Source organism: Ramularia collo-cygni (genome assembly GCF_900074925.1).
Source record: "Ramularia collo-cygni strain URUG2 genome assembly, contig: RCC_scaffold03, whole genome shotgun sequence".
Taxonomy (NCBI): domain Eukaryota; kingdom Fungi; phylum Ascomycota; class Dothideomycetes; order Mycosphaerellales; family Mycosphaerellaceae; genus Ramularia; species Ramularia collo-cygni.
The window spans coordinates 602,867-621,593 of record NW_019716257.1 but is presented as its reverse complement, the minus strand read 5'-3'; the positions used below and the strand labels follow the sequence as shown (position 1 = coordinate 621,593).

The 18,727-nt window shown below is 51.8% G+C and overlaps 9 protein-coding genes; 6 read left to right on the top strand and 3 right to left on the bottom strand.

Annotated features, from left to right (window-relative positions):
* Positions 1 to 154: 154 nt before the first annotated feature.
* Positions 155 to 3,354, bottom strand: RCC_02594 (uncharacterized protein; the record flags this gene model as incomplete). XM_023767884.1 has 4 exons in its annotated part: positions 155 to 1,951; positions 2,003 to 2,900; positions 2,969 to 3,066; positions 3,169 to 3,354. The coding sequence occupies 4 exons, from the start codon at positions 3,352 to 3,354 to the stop codon at positions 155 to 157; spliced, it is 2,979 nt and encodes a 992-aa protein (XP_023623652.1).
* Positions 3,355 to 3,659: 305 nt separating this feature from the next.
* Positions 3,660 to 5,435, top strand: RCC_02593 (related to ferroportin 1; the record flags this gene model as incomplete). XM_023767883.1 has 3 exons in its annotated part: positions 3,660 to 4,074; positions 4,133 to 4,348; positions 4,399 to 5,435. The coding sequence occupies 3 exons, from the start codon at positions 3,660 to 3,662 to the stop codon at positions 5,433 to 5,435; spliced, it is 1,668 nt and encodes a 555-aa protein (XP_023623651.1).
* A 591-nt stretch (positions 5,436 to 6,026) lies between these two features.
* Positions 6,027 to 7,283, top strand: RCC_02592 (related to endo-polygalacturonase 6; the record flags this gene model as incomplete). XM_023767882.1 has 3 exons in its annotated part: positions 6,027 to 6,447; positions 6,576 to 6,698; positions 6,766 to 7,283. 3 exons carry the CDS (start codon positions 6,027 to 6,029, stop codon positions 7,281 to 7,283), a joined length of 1,062 nt encoding a protein of 353 aa, XP_023623650.1.
* Positions 7,284 to 8,740: 1,457 nt separating this feature from the next.
* On the top strand, positions 8,741 to 9,149 carry RCC_02591 (uncharacterized protein; the record flags this gene model as incomplete). XM_023767881.1 has 2 exons in its annotated part: positions 8,741 to 8,799; positions 8,849 to 9,149. 2 exons carry the CDS (start codon positions 8,741 to 8,743, stop codon positions 9,147 to 9,149), a joined length of 360 nt encoding a protein of 119 aa, XP_023623649.1.
* An 855-nt stretch (positions 9,150 to 10,004) lies between these two features.
* RCC_02590 (uncharacterized protein) lies at positions 10,005 to 10,937 on the bottom strand (the record flags this gene model as incomplete). The annotated part of the gene is made up of 1 exon (XM_023767880.1): positions 10,005 to 10,937. The coding sequence occupies one exon, from the start codon at positions 10,935 to 10,937 to the stop codon at positions 10,005 to 10,007; it is 933 nt and encodes a 310-aa protein (XP_023623648.1).
* A 288-nt stretch (positions 10,938 to 11,225) lies between these two features.
* On the bottom strand, positions 11,226 to 11,467 carry RCC_02589 (uncharacterized protein; the record flags this gene model as incomplete). XM_023767879.1 has 2 exons in its annotated part: positions 11,226 to 11,393; positions 11,459 to 11,467. 2 exons carry the CDS (start codon positions 11,465 to 11,467, stop codon positions 11,226 to 11,228), a joined length of 177 nt encoding a protein of 58 aa, XP_023623647.1.
* A 1,232-nt stretch (positions 11,468 to 12,699) lies between these two features.
* Positions 12,700 to 14,454, top strand: RCC_02588 (related to multidrug resistant protein; the record flags this gene model as incomplete). XM_023767878.1 has 3 exons in its annotated part: positions 12,700 to 13,046; positions 13,111 to 13,770; positions 13,824 to 14,454. The coding sequence occupies 3 exons, from the start codon at positions 12,700 to 12,702 to the stop codon at positions 14,452 to 14,454; spliced, it is 1,638 nt and encodes a 545-aa protein (XP_023623646.1).
* Positions 14,455 to 15,220: 766 nt separating this feature from the next.
* Positions 15,221 to 16,285, top strand: RCC_02587 (probable mitochondrial 2-oxodicarboxylate transport protein; the record flags this gene model as incomplete). XM_023767877.1 has 3 exons in its annotated part: positions 15,221 to 15,417; positions 15,487 to 15,707; positions 15,777 to 16,285. 3 exons carry the CDS (start codon positions 15,221 to 15,223, stop codon positions 16,283 to 16,285), a joined length of 927 nt encoding a protein of 308 aa, XP_023623645.1.
* Positions 16,286 to 16,727: 442 nt separating this feature from the next.
* Positions 16,728 to 18,624, top strand: RCC_02586 (related to phenylacetaldehyde dehydrogenase; the record flags this gene model as incomplete). XM_023767876.1 has 6 exons in its annotated part: positions 16,728 to 16,789; positions 16,837 to 16,915; positions 17,056 to 17,325; positions 17,382 to 18,321; positions 18,370 to 18,450; positions 18,506 to 18,624. 6 exons carry the CDS (start codon positions 16,728 to 16,730, stop codon positions 18,622 to 18,624), a joined length of 1,551 nt encoding a protein of 516 aa, XP_023623644.1.
* Between the last annotated feature and the right edge of the window lie 103 nt (positions 18,625 to 18,727).

Below are 18,727 nucleotides of genomic sequence, written 5' to 3'. Positions count from 1 at the left end.
TCAAGCTTCGTTGTCAGAGAGGCTCTTTGAGAATCCGCACGCCCAGCAAGATGGTTTCTTCCAGGCTCCCACAAACATCGTACCATTCACTGATTGATGTTCTACACAACAGAGCTCCAACATGCTGTCAAATTATTTAATGGCAGTCCAACGCCTAATCTTTCGATGCCTGCATCTTCGATGGCAGTTTTGCGGGCGCAGGAACCGGTGCACCAGGCGGCTCCGGCCCGAGCGCTTGATTCCTGCGCAATGGGGGCTGCTCCTGAAGTGTCGTCGTCACCGGACCATTAAGAGCCGCAGGCGACATCTCCTGCAACTTCTTCACCGGAATGACGTTGCCAGACTGCTGGCCTGGACTTGGAGCTAGCGGCGTCGCTGGTGGGAAGATCTTCCGCTCGCCAAGTACATGCGCAGAGCTTGGCGGTGCGGGACTTTGATCATGCTTCTGTGGGATGGCGGTGCTGCTTACTGGCCATGGACCGCTCATACCATCCGCAGCCACCTCACTGGTGTGATTCGGCCCATCTCTACTGCCTGGACGCATCTGTGGGGTATGCGTTTGGTGATGACGACCGTTGGACGAAAGCGTTGGCAGATTCTGAGGCGTCTGCATGAGATGTGGAGAGGGTCGCGTTTGGTAGACGTGAGGTGGTGGGGAGGATTTCACAGGTGATTGTGGTGCTCTCTGCTGAGACATGTTTGCAGGAGGTGGTAGTACAGTCTTTGGGCTCGTCTGTAGTTGTCCAGACTGATGCTGCGGGCCTGCGTGTGCCTGCGCGTGCTGTGGCGGTGGCGAAGCGGAGACTGGCGTCGGTGCAGATTTGGTCGGGCTCTGGAAACCATTTAATAGCTGGCCGGCGCCTTGGCTCTGAGGTGGCGGTCCCTGCTGTTGACTCCAGACATGCTGTCCATGCGCGTGTCCGTGCTGGGGCTGCTGAAGATGCTGCTGTGCTGACTGCGACTGTGGATGTGGCTGCGGCGTGTGGTACTGCTGATGAGGAGCATAGGCCCCATGCGGTGGCTGCTGTGCATGTCCATTCGTTGGATAGTGCTGCGTAGCGTACTGCTGCTGCGGGTGATATACCGGATGGCCTGCTGAGGAAACCGCTCCTTGGTGAGCGTGCTGGTGTTGCTGTTGATGCTGTACCGGTGGATAGCCGGCGGGAATCGGAGGCGATGAATTTGTGTATGCAGATGGCCTTCGCTCAGGTGGAGGCAAGGGACTTCTTCGCCACGCCTCCTGGGGCGGCGCAGGATGCGGTGCAAAGTTGCCCACGGGCGGATAGCGATAACCGGGCGGACCCTGGGCCTGCCCTTGAGGTGACAGGCTGGGACCATTTGCGATTTGGCCGAACGTGCCGGAGCTTGGTCGCGGACCAGTAGAGGGACTTTGAGGATCAAGCTGTCGGTTGACGTGGGCGAGCAGACCATTGCTGTGCTGGCCAGTCGCAGTCACCGGCCGGCTCTTCGAAGACTCCGGACTACCACTGCCGTGGTTGACAAGCTTGAGTGGGGGAATCTTGGGCTTCTTCGCGTCTTCCTCTTTACGCTTGCATGTGTTGCACACAAATGTAAAACCCGGCTTTTCGGCTTGCTTGGGCGTAAAGCCGTTGCACATGCTATGTTGCCAGACATTGCACTTGTCGCAAGCCACGCTATGGCTGCCATCGTCGAGATTTTCGCCGTGTACTCCGCAGACGGAGCAGTCGAAGGTCCAATTGCCATCCTCTTCTTCCAGCTTTTCGAGCTCTTTCTTGTGCTGCTCCTTTTGCGTCAGGCGCTGTCGTTCTGAAATCCGCTTCGCGTCTGCAGCTGCATCGCCGTCCGCGCCCTGCGAAGTAGCACGCTCGGGATCGTCTTCCAGCCTGGCGAGCTCCTCTTCGTGTAGGATGCGCTTTGCCTCCCTTTCGCGGACTCGCTGCTCCCGCGTAAGTCTGCGCGATTCGTGGCCCTACTCACAATTAGCTTAGCGTACAAAGACCCAGGCAACAGGATGCCTCACCTCCTCAATGCGCAGCTGCCTGGCCTGCTCCTCCCGGGCCATTCTCAGGTCTGCCTGTTTCTTCTCCTCGGCTTCGCGCTCCTCTCGCTCTTGTGCCTCCTTCTCGGCTTTGCCTGCCAATCTGCTCGATCGTTTGGCCGTCGCTAACTTCTGTACGTTTTCAAGTTCCCGTAGCTTCTTCAGTTGCTTCTGTCGTATAGCTTCCGCACGTTTCTCGATGATTGGAAGCACGTCTTCTTCGAGGCGGGCGCGCAACAGCTTCTCGTTAGGGTCCCGTGATCGAAAGATGCTGGACAGGAACTCCTGATAGTCATCCAAGGTGATGGCAATCAACTCCCACGTCTTGCTAGTAAAGCCATAGCCCTCCTCCTCCGCCTCCTCTTCCACTGCAACTTTCGTTTCGTCAACATTGGTCATTACTGTGTCGTCGACAGCGTTCTCATCGACCTCGGGCTCTTCTTCTTGCTCTTCCTCCTCGCTTTGATCCACCTTTCGACGCTTGCTCGAGCGAGTGCCTCGACTCCTTGGTGGCTTAGGCTTCGCTTTAGCTTTGCTCTTCGGCTTCGCTTTTGGCTTTTGTATAGGCGTGAGTGGCGCAACGCGTTCATCCGATCGACGATACAGGCGGTTGTCGTCCAGTACAAAATAGGCACGGTCCTCTTTGTCCCAGCCCAGGGGCTCCATCCGCCATGAGAGATGGTCTTCGTCCTCAGGCATTAAACCGCGGATACGATCGGCGTTGCCAAACGTCCATGTGCTTAGCTGCTGCAAAACACGGATGCGCGTGTATATGTCGAGGCTGTTGAATGATAGAGGCTCCTCGTCTTCCCCAAAGGGATTGCGCCGTGGGGCCTTGGCGACGTATTGTCGGCGCGTGTACTCATCGAAGATCTGTGGGCTAACATCACCCAACGCCAGGTCAGCGCTCCGTCAAAAAGCAGGAAAGACATGAAATAGGAGACTTACGTGAGGCCGCGATGGGACGAAACATATTTGRGAAGCTGTAGGCCAATGCTGGCTAGTCGCTCTGACGGTTCGCTCTTCACGCACTCGGCTTCGAGGTCCTGTCATCAGACGATGGTCAGCTCCCATCTTTACGCGCCTCGAATGATGTCCAGGGCCAGAKTACGCGCCGGGACGCGTCTTGTTAATTTGTCTTCGCATACCTCGATATCCAAATCTTCGTCAATTTTGACCACGTGCCCAAACAGGAAGATGTACTGCATCAGACTTGCAAACTCCCACATGTTGCGCAGTCGAGTCAAGACGGCCTGCTCCTCGGCGGGGACGGCGGCGGTGGGCTCGAGCGAGGAATCCAGCTCGGCCACATCTGCGGTTCGTTTTCGTGGCATCGTGCCACTCTCGGCGGAGGAGCTCCGCGGATCTGGAAGGGATACGATTCGCGTATATTGACGAGGCGATTTGGTGTTGCGAGATGGCTAGATAGAACTAGTGTGCTGCGAAATAGTTTGGCGTTTGCAACACGACACTGGACGGTACGGTATGGCCAAGCGTTAGGTAAGGATGTAGGATGCGCTAGTCAGCATTTAAAGTTAGATCGGTAACCGTTCTGCCGGGCCCGCGAAATATTTCGCGACATCATCAATCGCCTCTGCAGCAGTGCAATTGCAAATCACCTATATTCTGTTCCTTTGGCATGGCTTCTAGCAGTCTCTCATCTCCAATCGGCGCGTCAGACAGCCGCATGTTGACTCCGCGTGTAGACCGCTACCACGTGGACGTGCCACAACAAGACGACGGACTACTTGATTCTCACGTCGACATACAGCAACACAATGATAATGACCATCGGCAGGAAGAAGACGAGCAGAGCGAGGCTGACTACCGCCATGTCAGAAATCTGCTATATACTTCACATTTCCTCTCCACTTGGAACTCGCGGCTCTTCGAATTTGGAGCCGTCTTATTTCTAGCAAACCTATTTCCAAACACACTACTACCAGTGTCGGCGTACGCCCTTGCTCGCGCTGCATCAGCGGCCGTTCTTTCACCAGTACTTGGCGGCTACATCGACACAGCGAACAGACTAAGTATAGTTCGGCTTTCAATAGGCAAGATCCATCGCGCAATGTCTGCTTAAAGCTAAGTTCATTCTGATGCTTCTTACAGTTGGTCAGCGAGTCGCTGTCTTCACTTCCTGCACATTACTGTTCTTCATKCTACAGTTTGAGAGCTTGCGCGAATCAAAGCCGCAATCGATTGCACTTCTTGCTACTTTGTCGGCGCTCGCGTGCGTCGAGAAGCTGTCTTCGATCTTGAATCAAATTTCCGTGGAAAGGGACTGGGTCGTTGTCGTGGCAGATGGCGATGAAGTACGACTGGGAGGTACGGTCAAAGGCGTTACGAGAACGAGAACATAACTGACATCTCCTTAGCCCTGAACTCACAGATGCGCAGAATCGACTTGTGGTGCAAGTTGATTGGCCCGCTCACGATTGCCTTCATTGACGGAGCTTCTCCTATGATCGCCATAATCGTAACAGGCAGTATGACCGCCGTTTCAGTCTTGGTGGAGTACTTCAGCATCGCACGAGTCTACAATGCTGTTCCGGCTTTGCAAGTAGAGAAACATCGACCATCACAACCCGCGGGAAGTAACAGCATCTGGAGTGCACTTCAATCATCGTTCTGTGGAACCATGCTTTACACCAGACATCGAGCGTTCCTTCCATCTCTAGCACTATCTTTCCTCTACCTTACAGTCTTGTCATTCGGTGGACAGCTGGTCACTTGGCTCTTGAATCTCGGAGTCACCTCTGGCACAATCGGTGTCCTTCGAGCTGTCTCTGCGATATTCGAACTGTCTGCAACATGGCTCGCTCCTCTGGTCATGAAGCGAATAGGGCCCGTTCGATCTGGAATATGGTTCCTGAATTGGGAGATTCTATGCGTTGCCATAGCCTGCGGTTTCTTCTGGGCAGACGAGTTGAGTCCAACTCTCGCTGCCATTGGAACCGTCTCTGCAGTCGTGGCCAGCAGGATCGGGCTATGGGGTTTCGACCTGAGCGCGCAGCTTATAATCCAAGATGAGGTAGACCCTGCTCTGCGCGGTACGTTCTCTTCGCAGGAATCCTCTCTGCAAAGTATCTTTGAGATGCTGGCTTTTGCATCGACGGTTGCTTTCTCAAAACCCGAAGACTTCAAATACCCAGCTACAATATCAGCGGGGGCTGTGATGGTGGCGGGTATATTGTACGCTGCCTTCGTCAGAGTCAGGCGAGGCCATTTGCTCCATTTCTCGAATTGTGTCGATYGAAACGGGCAAGACAAAGGGCACACGCATTGGTGGAGAATCAAGATCCCAGTGCCGACCAGAGCGCATGACAACACTGGCAATCACGAGGATGAGGCCTTGCTCTCTTCCGAGCAAGATAGCGAGCCGCGTACAGAACGTGAGCTCGATGGTCGATAGAGTATGCGGCTCTCATCATGTTCACGACGCAACGAAACTTTCCTCAAGAAATAACCTCTCACTATCAACAACCGTGAGATGATCTTCTTGGTTTGATTCTGTCGATAACGCCTTGCTACTTTGCTCTGTTGTTGAGCAAGACGCCTCTTACGTCCGATACGAAGTCGATCTCCTACAAACAAATCCAACACAATTCGGCGGGATTGGATGCGGTGGTATCACACTGAACTTTCACTTCATACTCGAACACGCAGGAGAAAGTCGATCAGAACATGCATTTCTCTTAGCTTAGCATCTTGTATGGCGGAGATATCTCGGTCCACGAAGCACAAAATCTGCTACCTTAGATCGGTTAAGAACTGCGGAGAACTCGCTTCGTCCGTAGTGTGCAGTGTCGTCATCTTCGGGGTCGGACGTATGCCCTCAAATGTACATGTACTCCAGCATTGAGCCGAGCAAAGAAAGGTGTTACGTTCAAAGCATACCTTACACGGCAGAAATCTTGTTTAATCAGACCTCGCTCCGAAATTTCTTCCCCTCCATCTCACGACTTGGATCATCTCTCTCACAACAACAAACAACACCGCAATCATGGTATCAACACGCCAATGGCAACTTGCTCACAAGCCTCGCGATCAACCACAACTCGATGGTCCTGAGCAGACCTTCAAGTTGGTGGAGAATGTACAGCTCCCAGAGCTCAAGGATGATGAGGTTCTCGTGAAGCTACTCTCACTTTCCAACGACCCTGCTCAAAGAGGATGGATCGATCCAGATATTGCTGAAGACAGACTCTATWTTCCTCCTGTTAAGCTTGGAGCACCAATGTCTGCTCGTGGACTAGCAGAGGTCGTTGAGTCAAAGTCCTCCAGCTACAAAAAGGGCGATACTGTGCTCGCGTCGACGGGATGGTCAGAGCTAGCAGTTGTGCCTGCCAAGATGTGCCAGCCTGCGAACGATCTTCCTGGTGGGATGAGCAAGACTCATTACTTGGGCGCTTTAGGAGGCACTGGTGAGTCGGATCACTTGATGAAGCATGTTCTGGTCAGCYGTTCTTCGCAGTCTGATCATGTCAAGCCTGACTTCTCCATCATCGGAAGGTCCCTAAAATACTATAGCTAACGATTGTACGATATGTAGGTTTGACTGCATACTTTGGTCTTACGGAAGTTGGCAAGGCAAAGGCCGAAGACAACGTTGTTGTCTCTGGAGCCGCGGGTGCGACAGGCTCAATGGCAGTCCAGATCGCGAAGAAAATCATCGGTAAGCAGATCGAAGAGCCTTTGCAAAGGGCCTTCCGTAACTGTAAACTAACATCTTGGTATTGTAGGCTGCAAGAAAGTTGTTGGAATTGCAGGAACAGACGCCAAATGCAAGTGGGTTGAGAGCATTGGAGCCGACAAGTGCCTCAACTATAAAAGCCCAACTTTTGCCGAAGATTTCAAGAAGGAATTCCCTGACAAGTCCAACTACGTCGATGTTTACTATGACAACGTTGGCGGCGAAATTCTCGACCTGGCACTCTCTCGTATGGCCATGAAGGGCCGCGTTATCGCTTGCGGATCCATCAGCAGCTACAACACTGCCTCGGAGCGCACCACTGGCCTCAAGAACTGGTTCGAGATTGTGATCATGCGCGTCACTGTTCAAGGTTTCATCGTACTTGACTACATGAAGGACTTCCCAAAGGCGATCGAGGTTTTCAAGAAGGCACTTGCAGAGGGCAAGCTGGACATCGGTGGCGGCGAGACTGTTGTCAAGACCAATTTCGAAGGCATCCCAAAGACCTGGCTGCAGCTCTTCAGTGGCAGCAACCAAGGCAAGCTCATCACCCAGATCTCGGAGTGAACGCGCAGATGAAAGCAAAGGGGAAAAGTATGCGATTTGAATAGCTGCTCCGGATATGAGAAACTGCTTACCCCATTCATCTACGGATTGATTTCCGCACGCTAGACTCCTTGTTCCAGCTCTTCCATGCCATATTCGCCCATGTCGATATTTCCATCCTTCTCGTCTTCCGGTTCGTCGTAGTTGCAGACCCCCTGACTCACCCAGATCGCCTTGCGAAGTACGCTTTGGTATTGGACAAAGTATCCGAAGTATCCCATACGGCAGCCCGTGTTTGGCTCCGAGCGTCGTTTTGCGCATAAAGTCCACTCTTCTGTAGCATCGTTATTCATGGCCGCAAACATCACCAGAATGGATACTACCTGCCGAGCACTCGCTCACCGTTGTGCACGCTATAGGTCTCGCTGCTATGGACTCGCAGCATACCTTTTGATGCCACATGCCCTGCGAACGTTAGCATTTTGGGAGTCCTGCGGTCGAAGTCAAGACAATCTTCAGTAGATACTCATGTCTGTGCCCAAGGCTATCTCTCTTCCCTCCGATCTTACTAAGCCTTTCCGATCGCTATCCGTGCTCGCGGTGATGGCCATGGTGACTGATCTTCGTTCAGGCGAAAAGAGCTGCGAATATAGTGGAACCGCGGCGAAATCGAAGGTAGGCTCAGTGATGTACTGGGCCGAAGGTGGCGTGAGGTGATTTCTCGTGCTTCGCATGGAATGAATCTGTGTGCGATCGATGCTGGCGACGTGATGGATAAAATTTAGTTTGTTCTAAAAGGTCAAGAGTTCGGGAAAATTCGCGTCACGCAAAAGCTCGTGGCCACGTTTCACCGAACAACGCTAGTGGAAAATGTGAGTGAATGAACGCCCGTATTCTAACAAATTGTAGATTGACGCCGCATACGCATTTGCGGCGCGATTAAACTGGATGAATCTAGTAAAGGATATTGTTAAAAGCTTCTTCGAGTTTAAGCATGTAAGATGCGGCTTGAATAACTATTGCAAAAGGCTTGGATGTCATTTTTCTGGATGGCAGAATTGCCCGTTTCACAGCTTGCAATTGATCACGCGGGTCTACTCGCCATGCCCCGATCCTATCTCGTGAATCGCAGAACCCAGACCTTACTCAGATAGATCCAATGCCCACAACGAGTGCGATCGTGTCAATTTAGAAAGAACATGTCAACCGGGGCGTGCTTTGCTGACCGTCTCATTCTGCAAGCAGACGTGAGGTCCGAAATATCAGCTGAAAACATTTCGCATGGTCGTCATGAGCCTGTGGATGCGTGATGAGTTCACGAGACTCTCCACAATATCTACATGCTGAGGGGACACGTGCTCCATGGTCTATCATCAGGCTCTTCTGTATATAGTCCACCCACAAACTTGTCCCAGCCATTCATCAAACAACTCACACGCACCGACACCAATCACTCACCACTCCAACCACCCACAAGCATGTCCGATACTTCCGACACAGACGGCATTGCCCGTATCGAATCCTTCAAGAATGCCCAGTAAGTCCACTGTGAACATTTCACCATCGCCATCGTCTAACAACAAAAGCCTCGCCATGGCGCCCGAATACTCCTTCGCCGCAGCTCTCTGGCCACCGGTCCACATCACCTCAGCGTCACGAAGCACGACGAGTGCCACCTTCTCTACAAGATTCAACCCAATCTTTGGAAACCATAGCAGAACCGCCGTCCATGGCGGCGCAATCGCCACACTCTTCGACTCTTTGACGGGATGTACGCTTGCGTTGGTTGCTGAGAAGGGATTCTGGGTAAGGAAGGACAATAATTGTAAGCTCAGTCATCTGAAGAAAACCAAGCTAACGAGAAGTGATAGGATGGAAAAGAAGTGACGCGGAACTTGCAGATCACTTACTTCCGCCCTGTGCCTGTGGGAGAGAGTGTGATTATCGAAACTGAGATTGTGAGTGCTGGAAAGCGGCTGGCGACTGTGAGAGGGTTGATGAAAAGTGAGAGAGACGGTGTGCTACTTGCGAGCTGCACGCATGACAAGTACTATCCTGGTGGAGAGAGATTGTGATTGTTTTTTTTTCCTGCCTACCTTTGCTGCGTGGTTTTGATGAGGTCGTCGGAGACATGACAGGCTTGCTTTTTCATTTGTGTTTTGCATTTGGTCGGAGCTTGTCGGTGTTGATCAGCAAAAGTTTTGAACTGGGAGCTTGTGCAAATTGCCTCTGTCCGGGCCTACCGATGTCCTTGAATTCCTTCGATACCTTTTATTTCTACACGATTCGAGTCGCGACGATCTCCTTCAGAATCCTCAGTTTTATTCTTTGGGGCTCTTCCAAGTGCTCCTTGACTCTGCCCCTGTGTACCCCTCGACAGTCCTCAACTCCGACCCAAGCGCCGTCCCTCTTCACGTCTCCCGTATCGACCATAACGGAATCTTCCTCTTACTGGGTGGATCCATTCATTATACCAGAGGCCGTCGAGCCGTTCTCAATGCGCGGTTTGGTGGTACATCAACGGAAGTTGACCTCGTTGAGGAAGATGAAGTCACAAAAGTCAGCAGTGAAAGGACAGAGCCCAGAATTGCATGTCCCGTATACCTTAATCATTGGGTCGTTTTGGGTATGAAATTGAGTTGAAATTTTTGATGAAGAATTGATTCGAAAAAGTGGGGCGTAAAGACAAGTGAATGAAATGTTATATAGAAATGCAAGCGAACAGCGAAAAGCTGCATGCACTTACACAGCCGAATGATAGACGAGTTCCCCCTCATCATCCAGTGCAGCTCGGGTGCTAGATTGTTCCTGAATCAGCTCTGACGCTATTTCAAAGGTACGCTGCAAGACTCCAGGGTGCTCGCCGAACCATTTGGTAAGATCGAACCACTTGGCGTCGATGATGTGATTCTCGTTTGCTTTGCCAGTAGTGCTTGCTATGGCAACGAAAGCAACCGGGCCGAGAGCATCTCCGAATGTAGCTTGGCTTTGTCGGAACGTGTATACCGTTTCAGGATGCATCCAAGCTTCGACATTGATGACTTGACCATTGAGCTCCTTTGCCGCGTCGATTGCCCGCACAAAACTCGTGTAGAAGTCCACCTCGGTGACGATGAGTTGTGTTCGATCGCTAGGATCAGCACCGAAGATGATGCGCGAACGAACTGGATCCTTCTTAGTCGCTTTCTTGTTGAAGATAGGCCAGTAAGTAAACAAGTCGGCCGCGGTGTCTTGCCATTCCCGGTCTTCGGCTTTCCGTGATTTGAGAAGGTTAAGAGCATGTCTCAGGAGACATTCAAGGACGTTTTGGTGCTCTCGAAACCAGATGGCTAGCTTCATTCCTTGGAAGTATTCTGCCTGTGCTTCGTCACTGTCAAGACCCGCTCGCGAGATGTCGTTATCAAGCACAGTTCCGCGTAATGTAGGCTCATCGAATTGCAGAGAAAAGCGCCTCTCGGAATGGCACCACTGGTCGACGATGTCTACTGCATGTCCACACTCCTCGAGCGCTCTTGTAAAGCAGACTCTAAAGTCGTCCACATTGAGACTCATTTGCTGAGAGTTATGACGAAGAAGCTGGTAAGACATTTGAGAACCATTCWCCTTGACATAGGATGCAGCCGGCTTCCGTACGCTAGCTGTATCTTTTTTCTTTATAAGCCAGGAGGAAAGCATACTGCCTGTGTTGTTAGCAATGAACAGGCTTGTATTGTAGGTGACCTACTACGTGAGCAGAATTTGATTAAACTCGAACGTCGATGTCGTAGGAGAGCAAAGGTGAGTTACGGTTCAGAAAACGTTCGCGAGGGGAGGTCGTATAAATATAATACTGAGAGGTTTGCTCAGTGTTGCGCACAATGGTGGACAAAAGCTTTGTCTCTCACTGCCGTGCCTTTGCCCTGACCTTTTTCGCTTTGTGTTCATATCCACGACAATGCCGTTATGGACGTGTAGTTTCTTGATTCAAGCATCAATGCCATGAGTGCAAAGAGAAAGAAGATCGGTTTCTGGACAGATATGAAGACCTTCGGAATGTTGAGACGTGAGATGAAAAGGTCGCGTGAAGTAGAGCATTGATGCCCCCGAACGCGTGACCGTTTTGAACAAATTCGTGCTTAACACCGCGATCACCTTGTGACGTGTGGTCAGTAAGAGCGCACTGCAATGATCTGCTCCTTAACAGCGATGTCACGCACGCTTTGCATTTGAATATCAACTTCGGCCTAACCCGATTTGGGAATTTTCAGTCTCCTCGGGGAACAGCTCATTGGAGAGACCACGATCTGTCCGTGACATTTACGGAACACTGTGACCTTCGGTGTTTGAGCGCTGATACCGGAAGGCACAATCAAGACTCTAGGGTGGATGAAAGCGCCTCAAGGAGGCAAGGAATGTTGTGACGTCTGCACATGTACAGAGAAAGATGTGCCTAGATACCTCAAGGAAGCACAATGTTGAAGTTGTGATGAGGTCGAAGGGCCAGGAGAGGTATGAGGTTGGAAGTGAATTCTCGGCCGGACTGCGGACAGCGGCCCGGCTGAGTAAGCAGCATGTGGTTCAAGTTCTGAACTTCCATTCCTCCATCCTATACAGAACATCATGGTGTGAAACAACTGGCATCAGTCGCGCCCACATTCAACACATTCTCCAAGCAGAGATGGCTCATCTGACCTCCAGATTGATGCTTTCCATGACGAGTAGACTTACACGATGCACTTATGCTTTCCGAACTCAGCCAATGTACCACGCATTGGCAGATTGCTACACGACACCAGATTGTTATCAGTCGTATCTATAGCTGTGAATCAGTTCCCGAACCTTGCTGGTCGAATATCAATAATGCGATGGAGACATCTGCCCCGGACAGTTCCAGATTCATGAAACAAGAATGAACCATGGATCCCTTGCCGCGGTCTCGAGTCAACACCTATTCATCTCGTTTCATCCAGAGAAACTCGGTAGATACCGCATCGATCGATCTAGTTCGAAGCGGGGGACTGTGTCTTCCTTGTCCATCGCCATGGAAAGCTAAGCATCTGCCCGTCACCTCAGGACTTCACTCCTAACTGTTGAGATCGTCGCATCACCACAGTCTCCAAGACAGTCCGGCTAGCCTTACGGATCACGAAATTCCCAGGCCAGATTGGCTCAGCCACCGGGAGACCTTTGGTCTTCACCAATGCCACAACTCGCTGGGGCATATTATCCTCACTTCCAAGACGACATTCMAGTGCGATCCTCTTGGCCTCTAAGGAGTTTTCCCCAGCATGGACCAGACGACGCCAACACCACACAGGCAGGATCGCAAGCTCCTGAACATTCGAAAGGATGGACCGAGCTTGAAGACAGCTCCTTGAGCTCTCAGCCCTCCTCTCGTGGTAATCAGCGCGAGAGCTCCCGGTTTTCTTCTCGTCAAGRTGCTCGCGCCAGCTATGAAATGTCATTTCATCCGTACGCTCGACCCAATAGAAGTTCATGGTCTCTGGGCTTGGATGCACTTGTCGAGCGGACCAGTCGGGCACTGAAAGATATACAAAGTCCCGAGGCCGCGATCCTTGGTTCTCGCGTGAGACCCTCACGCCAATGCAGTGCGCAGCCCGAGCTTGGCGATGATACGGAGGCCATACTAGTCGATAAATTGGACAAATACACTGCCAGATATCAGTGCCCACAATTGCAAAAGGAGCAGGCAGACTGGGAAAATTTCTACGATAATCCGCAAAATTGGCCTGCGCGGAAAAAGTGGAGGGTCGTTGCAATCGCAACCTGGCTTTCGTTCATTACGTGAGTGCTGATGCCTTCCTGTTACTGACATGCACTATAACTGACATCACATGGCTTTCCTCAGTTCATTGGCATCTTCCATTATCACGCCGTCGCTACCAGATATTGCTAGTGATCTACGAATCGAGTCCAACGCAGTTACAATACTGATTGTCAGCCTCTTCCTGCTTGGCACTGGAGTGGGTGGCATTCTATCGGTACCTCTGAGTGAGATGCATGGACGCCTACCGATTTACCAATTCTCAAATGTATGCTTCACGGCGCTCACGGTGTCCTGTGGCTTCGCCCCAAACTTTCCAGTCCTGATAGCACTTCGATTCTTGGCCGGGTCGCTGGGTACTGCGTGCTTGGTTATTGGAGGATGTACGTGCGCAGACATGTTCCTGCCTCAACAGAGAGCAACCGCAATTTCACTGTGGGCAGGTGGGATATTCCTTGGCTCATGCATTGGACCGGTCTTTGGAGGCTTGATTGTTGAAGCGAAGAACTGGCGGTGGATCTTCTACATTCTTGCCATGGCGGCTGGCGCGAGTATGATCGTGTGCGCCCTCTTCATGCCGGAAACGTCGGTCTTGGTCATCAGGCGGCGGAGAGGAGTGCCGGTCTTCCAACGGGAGAAGGAAACGCAGTCCCCACAACATCCCGCCAAGCACTCACTCCGCGACCTGACGTTACCGCTAAAGCTCCTTGCATTCTCCCCGATCGTCCTCCTCATGACCTTCCAGTAAGTTTGGATCGGTATACAACATTCGTGGCCTTATACTGATCAATCTGCAGTGCCGCCATTGCACACGCAATGCTATACTTACTCTTCACCTCGATTCCCTTCACCTTCAGCCCGCGCTACCAATTCTCCCCTCGCGATACGGGCTTGCTTTACCTCGCACCCGCGTTGGGGATGATGCTTGGTGCATTCGCCGCAGGCCAGCTGGGCGATCGCACCGTCAAGCGAATAAAGGCCCTCGGCGGTACCTATACACCAGAAAAACGACTCGACCCCATGATCATTATAACGGGAAGTTTGTCCATGATCGCCGGTCTTCTCCTCTACGGATGGAGTTTACACTACCACATACATTGGATTTCAGCGCTCGCGGGACTTTTCATGTTTGGCTTTGGTCTGGTCCTGACCGTGGCGTCCGCTCAGACATATGTCGTCGAGAGCCACCCAACCTACGAGGCTAACGTCAGCGCAGCCTTTTCACTCTTGAATGCCGTTCTGTCGGGCGCTCTTCCCGTCTGGGGAGTTGAGATCTTTTATTCCCTTGGGATGGGTTGGGGAAGCGTCCTTTTGGCTGGTTTAGTCGCCATTTCTTCTTTTGCATTCGTGGTGTGCCGAGTCAAAGGGCCTTATTTACGTCAACGATTCAAGATTGAATCACGAAGTGGTGGGTATGGCCATGTCTAGACAATACAACAAGTTGAACAAACTCTTTGCAGGTAGGATAAAATGTACAGTCGTGAGCATGGAACGCTGTGAGTCATTGGTGCTATCCTTCATTCATACTTTGGTGACGCGGTTTGACGTTGAGGTTCAAGGAGAGGCATTGCACCCGTCTGTCGTGTTGGCGATTTGGCCGCGAGCGGGGCTGAAGCTGGAATCAAACGTGATCAAGCAGTGATAGACTGGTGGACACAACCATTGACAGCTCTCGTAATGAGGAATTGAGAACCACGCTCGCGGCCGGCTAGCTATGACCGCGAAAGTGGCACGTCCTGCGGAAAGTCAAATCTGCCCTGGATCGACATCGCCATGAGTGCTGAGCCGTTGATTTGTTGCTGAAAGCTCGCATCTGTTATCGGAGTGGGTGACACTTCGATCCTTGGTTCAACCGTGTAACTCCCATTAACGGATGGAGGGAGAGGGAGAGGGGAGGAGAGGAAGTGAGGTGAAGTGAAGTCAAAGGGCCGAGGCCGCCCGCGAAAGCACAAGCGATATCGGTCGGCAAGACATGCCGAGATAGATCCATCGGACCTCAACGCAGCTGGAGCTCACAGATCAATCGCCGGGTCGCACATATCTAGTCCACCTACACGCGATCACGCCAATTCTCCGAACCTCCAGCTGCTGTTGATTCTCTGCCGAATCGACTTGCAGTCCACCGTCGCTGTTCCGCTCTCTCCGCCACACTCCCCCTCATCCTCCCACCAGAAATCCCTCAATCTCCGCCAACATGTCGACCGACGCGCCCCTCCCCTTTGTGTACCAGTTCGCAGCAGGCGCTGTGGCTGGTGTATCGGAGATCCTGGTCATGTACCCCCTCGATGTGGTCAAGACTCGCGTGCAGATTCAGGGCGCAAAACCAATTCCTGGCGTGGACCACTATTCAAGCATGGTCGATTGCTTCCGCAAGATTGTCAAGAATGAAGGGTATGAATGGCCACGATCGGGAGGGAGAGAAGAGGAGAAGAATTGCAATGTTGATTGATGGTCTTCCAGCTTCTCCCGCCTGTACCGTGGCATCACTGCTCCCATCCTCATGGAAGCACCGAAGCGTGCAACCAAATTCGCGGCAAACGATGAGTGGGGCAAGGTTTGGCGCAATGCCTTTGGCGTCACCAAGATGAACCAGTCGCTGTCTATCTTGACCGGTGCTTCCGCTGGTGCGACTGAGGCCTTTGTGGTTGTGCCATTTGAGCTGGTCAAGATTCGGTTGCAGGGTGAGTACCGTCTTGAATGGTGATATACAATGGCATGAGAAAAGTACTGATGACACGCTCAATCTCCAGACCGTGCTCAAGCAGCAAAGTACAACGGAATGATCGACTGTCTCACCAAGATCATCCGTCAAGAAGGTCCCTTGACCCTCTACCAAGGTCTGGAGTCTACCATGTGGCGTCACATTCTCTGGAACGCTGGATACTTTGGTTGTATTTTCCAAGTTCGTGCCCTCCTTCCCGCCAACCCCACCAAGGWCAAGAGCGTTCAGATGCGAAWCGACCTCCTCAGCGGTGCGATTGGAGGTACTGTCGGAACGATCCTCAACACCCCCATGGATGTCGTCAAGAGCCGGATACAGAACTCTCCCAAGGTGCCAGGCGGTGTGCCAAAGTATGGATGGGCGTGGCCAGCACTGGGAACTGTCATGAAGGAGGAGGGTTTCAGCGCGCTATACAAGGGTTTCTTGCCCAAGGTGTTGAGATTGGGACCTGGAGGCGGAATTCTGCTGGTAGTGTTCACTGGAGTCATGGACTTCTTTCGTAAGATGAGAGATGAGAAGGCAGGTTTGAAGGCGTGATAGATGACAGGAAAATGTATCAATTGGATGATGATACAGGGCTGGTTGAGTCGGTAAAACGTAGAGAGAGGAAGGATGTTACGTGGCTGGATACTTCGGCGCCTTTGTGTATATACATACTACGTGCGTCCATCCTAGATGCATTGCGGATGGGAAGGCGACAATGTATGAATTGGCAGAATATGCCTTGTCTAGCCGCTATCTCGGCATACACATGTTACGATTGGGCTTGGCAGCGCCATCTCCGCCCTCTATATGCGCGATCATTAGGAGACCGCTGCTCTGCTGCATCAAGGTATATCGTCTGGACTTGGTATGGCGCCTTTCTTGCCCGCTAGCGTCAGATTCCCGGCCAAGGAAGTCTCGGCTCCACTCTTGCAATGTGAACAGCAACCTAACGACGACGATAAGAAGAATTACCTTAAATATATGAGTCGAAAACATGACGGTCACTTCGTATGCCCTTTGGATCGCTGGCCAAGAAGCAGCGGGACAAGAAGAGCTGTAAGTAACATCCTGTGCCTCATCGCTACTTTGACTGACAACTCCAGGATCCCTATTGAGAACCCTGCTACGGGAGAAATATTTGCAACTTGTCATGCCGCCTCGGTCGAGGATGTTGAACGTACTGTACGTTAGAAGACATATCCAGGTCTCTGTCCGCAGATAGAAGACTCGACCCCCAACAGACACCATGAAAGATCTATTTAGAGGACCGATGATCGCTTTCTCATACGAGTATACTTACAAACACCTTCTTCCACGTATAGGTCCAGCAAGCAAATGCAGCATTCAAATCTGGAGTCTGGTCAAGGGCCGAGCGCAGTGTTCGCGCAGATGTTCTTGAAAAGATCGCCACGATCCTCGCCGAAAATCTCCCAAGTCTGATAGCCTTGGAAGTCCAACAGACTGGCCGTGTGATCAGAGAGATGGAGGCACAAGTTCCATCGCTGTTGAAATGGTTCAAGTACTATGCTGCCATTCTGCGGACTGAAGAACGAGCTGTGCTTCCCACCACTGGAAAACTACATAACTGGATCGTGGGTAGTTCCCGCCAAGGAAGAAGATACATACTACGGCTAACGTATGCGATCAGGACCGTAAACCCCTGGGCGTAGTCGCCCAAATCACACCTTTCAACCACCCACTTTTGATTGCGGTCAAGAAGATTGCTCCCGCCCTCGCAGCAGGCAACTCCGTCATCGTGAAGCCCTCAGAGCTAACACCCATCACTTCGCTCCTCTTAGGCAAGATCATGAAGCAAGCTGGACTTCCTGATGGCGTCTTCTCTGTGCTCCCGGGTTATGGCGCTGTCACGGGGAAAGCACTCGTCTCTCATCCTCTAATCAAGAAAGTCGATGTCACAGGCGGTACGCCTGCAGGTCGTGTAATAGGTGCCATCGCTGGTGCGAATCTCGCCAAATTCACCGCTGAGCTGGGCGGGAAAGCTCCTATCATCGTGACTCGAGAAGCCGATCTCGAGCTGGCTGTTAATGGAGTTGTGTTTGCTTCTTTCATTGCGAGTGGGCAGACTTGCGTCGCCGCCACGAGAATCATCGTTGAGAGTAGTATCATTGAAGAGTTCTCAAGGTTGCTCGTGCAAAAGGTTGCCTCGATCGAGCAAAGAATGGGATCACCGGAAAACAAGGAGTCTATGATGGGTTGTTTAATTTCCGCAAGGCAATTGGGAAATGTTGAGACCCTGGTGGATGATGCGGTTGCGAAAGGAGCAAAAGTTCTCACGGGTGGGAAGCGGATGTCAGGAATTTCCCAACTTGATGGATTTGAGTTTTCGAAGGGTCACTTTTATGCTCCTACTGTGCTGGCCGACGGACCCATGACGAAGATCGTCGACGCGAGGATATGGAAGGAGGAGGCTTTTGGGCCCGTCATTGTCGTGGTTCCCTTCGAGGGAGAAGATGAAGCGATACGCCTTGCCAATGACAGCGAATTTGGACTGGGAGCTGCAATTTGGTCGCAGAATCTCTCGCAAGCTTATCGACTTGCTGATGCTGTCGAATCCGGCATCTGCTGGGGTGAGTTGATACTTGAACACCWTCCTTGGTCATTACTGACAATTACAGTTAATACGCACCATCGAAACGATCCCAGTAGTCCATGGGGAGGTATTGGAAGCTCTGGCGTTGGGAGTGAGAACGGGATCGGTAAGTTGGTCTGTAAACATTACATCGTCGAGCCTTGCTGACCACTTGATCATAGATGCCTACCACGCCTACACAACAACGAAGAGTACCATAATCAACTACGCCTCAGCAGAAGAGGCACGCTTGAACGAGGACTGGTTCCGGGAGGGAGCCCGTGCAGTCCGTTATGGATGAAATAACTTGAAATAAAATGGAATCAAGAAGATGGCAATTAAGTCCTATGGAAACAACAAGAACGCCGGTAATCTATTGCACAATCTCTGAGATTTTTCCACGA